Source organism: Mercenaria mercenaria, chromosome 4, assembly GCF_021730395.1.
Source record: "Mercenaria mercenaria strain notata chromosome 4, MADL_Memer_1, whole genome shotgun sequence".
Classification (NCBI taxonomy): Eukaryota; Metazoa; Mollusca; class Bivalvia; order Venerida; family Veneridae; genus Mercenaria; species Mercenaria mercenaria.
Genome location: NC_069364.1, coordinates 93,402,342 through 93,406,904, shown reverse-complemented (window position 1 = coordinate 93,406,904; position 4,563 = coordinate 93,402,342). Strand labels below are relative to the sequence as shown.

The window sequence follows — 4,563 nt, the reverse complement described above, 5'->3', positions numbered from 1 at the left end:
TCGCTATTTCATAAATATGCCGCATACAAAAGTACGTTATAAAGTCAAAAAAGGAGATAACTCCGGAAAAAATATCAATCATGAATATCAGCAGACTGACAGAATGGCAGACGGACAGACAGTTCAGACACTGTCTGCCTCCCGGAACTTCGACACCTGGGGCATAAAATCAACGAAATAAAAAAAGTAACAATGTTACAAACGAAACCAAATGTTTAAGTTCAAATGGCCTAAATTGGAAATATAATAATTTTGAGAAACTCCCCGCTTTTTGTCGTTAATCCGCGGTCTTCGTGTGTACATCTCTATTAGTACGGCAACAAACACCATATTAATTTTTAAAATATCTTTTATAAAAATCACATTTGACATATACGTTGTATAAACTGATTCTGTGAAAGTTCCAGAAATGTTTAATTTGTATGATAGTTACTACCTTATTAAAACACATTATAACATTAACATATCACTCTGAAAGCGTGCCCTGATAATGTACTTGCGATCTGTTTAGACATCTCCAAACAGACTTAACTGATAGCACACAACACAATTAGGTTGTCATAGTCATAGTTCATGCAAGAAGCTTATAATCATAGGCTAATTGTCCTTGACAAAAGGGAACCTGTCACGACGATGACCGCTAAATAAATCGACAGAATTGAATAGGTCGTCGATGTATTTCCTGGAATAAAAAGATATTATTATGTTTAATTAGAAGTGGTATAACTTTTACGACTTTAGTAGTTATATTTAGTAAAAATATCGCGACATCAATGTAAACAGAAGTCTACAATTCTTATAATATATGCCTACGATGCTATTCTAGTCAATTCCACTTTTAGCAAACACCCGCGTACAGCTTTCTCGACCAATGAAATGAACAGGCTTCAACAGGCAATATGACAGTACATTGTTTAAGTTAATATGCGCACTTACTTAAACTGCATGCGTTACTACAAGTCGTGTCTTAATAATGATAAGAAATAAAGACCGAATAAAACATATCAACTTGTATAACGAATTAACAATACTGCAGATCCTTGCATTTTTATTAATGTTAAAAATGCATATGGCATATAACTGTAAAGTGTCAGACAACATTCTGTAAAGATATAGTTGGAGTCACTAGTGAGTCGTTTATATGTCCATACTGAAATGTTGTGATGGCACATGCGAACTGTGACGGTTTCTTAAAAGTTTTGTAAAAGTTCGCACTTTTGGTGAGCTATTTTGAAAAACGTTTTAAATATCCATTCTGGTGAACAATGAAAATGCGAGTTTATTACAATAATTATTATCTTATTTGTATAAATTTACAAGTCGTAAGACGGTGACAATAGATAGGTTATGCAACAAGGACAAGTGTTTCTGTGTGGAACTGTACAGAAAATACTATTGCCTTCAATATACAACCATTATATCTTTGTAACCGGCAGACATTGTAAATAATTAAAGTTTTTACTGATTCAGATTCATTAAATTGTTTCCTCACCTGGTTCATCTGTACTTGTTCCTGACGTCGTTTGATTGACTGTATTTCCTGTAACGGTTGATTCACTTATAGTGTCCTGACTGCTTGATGACGAAATCGAACTTGAAGCAGGTGTATTCCTTGGCGTAGATGAGTGACTTGTTGTCGAAGATACGGACTTGCTCTCAGTTGCATTTGGAATCAATGTTGGAGAGGAAGCCACAACAGATGATGGCGATGTGAGTTCGCTTGTAGAAGAGGTTGTGGCCGATGTCGAAATAGATGATGCAATAGAAGATGTAGACGTGCTTTTACCTGCAGTAGAAGTTTCGGCCAATGTTGAAGTTGGTTCCGCAGTCAATGATGTAGTTGCAGTTGCAGCCGACGTAGGAGTGGGTGATGTATGTGTGGGTTTGCTCGTTGTAGAAGCTGCGACCGATGTTGAAGTGGGTTCCGAAGTCAGTGTTGAAGTTGCAGTTGCAGCCGACGTAGGAGTGGATGATGTATGTGTGGTTTTGCTCGTTGTAGAAGCTGCGACCGATGTTGAAGCGGGTTCCGCTGTCGACAATGTAGTTGTAGCTGCAGCCAAGGTAGTTGTGGATGATATATGTGTGATTGTGCTCGTAGTAGGGGCTGCGGTCGATATTGAAGTTGAAACCGCAATCGTTGTTGTAGTTGTGACCTTGCTCGTAGAAGAAGTCGCGACTGGTGTTGAAGTTGCTGCTGAAATCGATGATGCGACCGATGTTGGATTGAATGTTGAACTACTTGACGTCTGCACATGCGCACTCGTGCTTGCTGGTGCGCTTGATGAAGACATGGGTGCAGTAGTGGTTGATGCAGATGCACCATCGCTGTGTGTAGTTGTAGGCGACGATATAGTAGTTGTTGAAGTACAAATTGAGGTACCTGTGGACAAAATATTGAAGAGAAAATGAGAACGCGCATTGATACGAGTAATATTCAAACCGATTTCGGTTAAGTTTTGCGTAGAAATGAAAAACAAAACACGAAATGTCTAAATCCTATCAATCTTAATCTTAACAATAGGAAAAATATCATTAATTTCTTTATTATTTTGTTAACTGAGGAATAGAGGTAAGTAGTAAAAAATAAAAATAGTGAAAAGTAGTAAAAGCAAACGAATTATGTGTGGTAATTTTTGTCGCATCATTGCTATTATATAAAAGTGTAATGATATAACGTATTTTCATATTCTTCATCTCTAACGCTACAGGGACTTTTAACATACAAGAATTTAATTAATTTTGCTGAGAAAATACGATTACCTGTCATCATTAAAACTTTAAAAGGTGCTGTGTATTGGATACAGCTAACATTTTCCTAAAGAGTTTTAGAAAGTTGAAATATTCGATACCCTAAGAAAGTTATCATAATTCACTATATTGTCGATAAAATAGAAAAAGAAGGAATAACTGTTAATGTAATTTACAAAAAGACCTACCACAAAGTAGTATAAGGATGGCGTAAATCTTTCCAGCCATTGTTTTCACAACCCTTTCACAACCAATTCGTTTAGGGATATTAAGAAATTTTTGATACGAAATGGAATAAATGAATAAAATTTAATATGCAAAGCTATAAATTTCTCATTAAAATTATAAGTATTTACCAAGCATAAAAAGGGTGTTAAATTAGGTATTGAGTGTACTTTAAAATTTGCTAATTTATGAGAAGAGCTTGCATAACAGGTACTTCTGGGTCTCTTCTCTCATTTAAATAGTCATAATGGATAAGGCGCTGGTATAATTGATAATAAAATGAAATACATGCCATTCTTAAGTATTTATGGACGCCCTGATTCACTTAACTAGTTTGCGGGTGTTAATGCACTATAATTATCAATTATCATAAATATGGAGAAACTATATCAACACAAGTCAGCTAGTCTCGATGGATAATGAAATGTAGTCTTTATAGGTTTTATCTTCGCATTTTATTGCATTTATGTATGTATGTGTATTATAACCGTTTTGTTCTTTTAAATGAGATCAGCTTTTTGTCCGATCTTTATCCTGTTATCCTATGTATACATAAACATGTTTATATGAGAGTTCACTATTTTCAATTGCTGTCTGTGTAAGAGAAACGGGTTAATATAATATAAAATAATTCTTCCAATTATGTGTACGTAAGGTTATTTCAAGCAAATGACATGTCTGTCTGTGTGTCCGCTATACAAATCATTTATAAATAATTTATCATATTATTAATTACTATTGCAGAACACGCGTACCCAGCCTAAAGTTTTATAGTCTGTTTCATAAAATGTCACAGTATTTGATTTTATCTTTAACACAAAGGTAGACAGAAAGCAAAGAAAGATAATTTTTATAAAAAATAATCAGTCTTAATAAACATCTCGATGAAACAAAACCACCCTTCAACGTTCAAACAAACAATCTGTAAGAAAGTACATTAATAGATATAAAGGCTTTGAGGCAGTTTTTATCGTTAAAATAACAAAAAAGGTCAGACAGTCAAAATTAACAAGTAATAGCAATTCAATAACATAGTTTCATACGATTAAAACCTTTGTATGCATGTAATTACGAAACGTTCAAAAATGAGCGGACAATCTGATATATTTGGGTTATAATCTCAAAGTAATCGCGTTGTTCAAATATGTCAATGGTGTAGTAATATTCAAATAAAATTCAAGAATATACTTAAAATTATATGACCCCTGTTGACATGGTAAGAAAAGTGTTTTATTAAACTTTTTAATACATACCAAATAAAGCAATATTGTGAACAAGTAAAAATCAGATACTGCAAATACAGGGAAGTAGAATTAATTTTCTCATAATCAGTCGTTCGGGCTTGTTTTCATTAGTCTCAAATTAAGATGGCCTAACCGTTACTACACAGGGTCATTTACCTAATTCCCACTAAGAGTACATGTACTAATTTTGAACTGGTGATCCCTAACATTCTATTTGTACATTAAATTGTCACTGCTTACTACTACTATTACAATATATTATTTTTCTAGATATTTAACACACTACGTGAGTATTCTCTGGCATTGTTATATGTTGTCTTATTTGTAATTACAAGCACATAAATAT

The 4,563-nt window shown here is 33.9% G+C and overlaps 1 protein-coding gene across 1 annotated transcript; it reads right to left on the bottom strand.

Annotated features, from left to right (window-relative positions):
* Nucleotides 1-315: 315 nt before the first annotated feature.
* LOC123553581 (uncharacterized) lies at nucleotides 316-2,998 on the bottom strand. Its single transcript, XM_053542468.1, has 3 exons — nucleotides 2,937-2,998; nucleotides 1,493-2,380; nucleotides 316-682 (listed from the first exon to the last, which is right to left on the bottom strand). The coding sequence occupies exons 1-3, from the start codon at nucleotides 2,974-2,976 to the stop codon at nucleotides 591-593; spliced, it is 1,020 nt and encodes a 339-aa protein (XP_053398443.1). The 5' UTR covers nucleotides 2,977-2,998; the 3' UTR covers nucleotides 316-590.
* Nucleotides 2,999-4,563: the final 1,565 nt, after the last annotated feature.

Excerpts from the sequence above, each read along its gene's own strand:
- LOC123553581 (XM_053542468.1), bottom strand. The coding sequence starts at position 2,976 with ATGGCTGGAAAGATTTACGCCATCCTTATACTACTTTGTG. Across the intron at positions 2,381-2,936 it reads CATCCTTATACTACTTTGTG|GTACCTCAATTTGTACTTCA; the intron begins GTAGGTCTTTTT and ends TTTTGTCCACAG. Across the intron at positions 683-1,492 it reads AACAAGTACAGATGAACCAG|GAAATACATCGACGACCTAT; the intron begins GTGAGGAAACAA and ends TTTTTATTCCAG.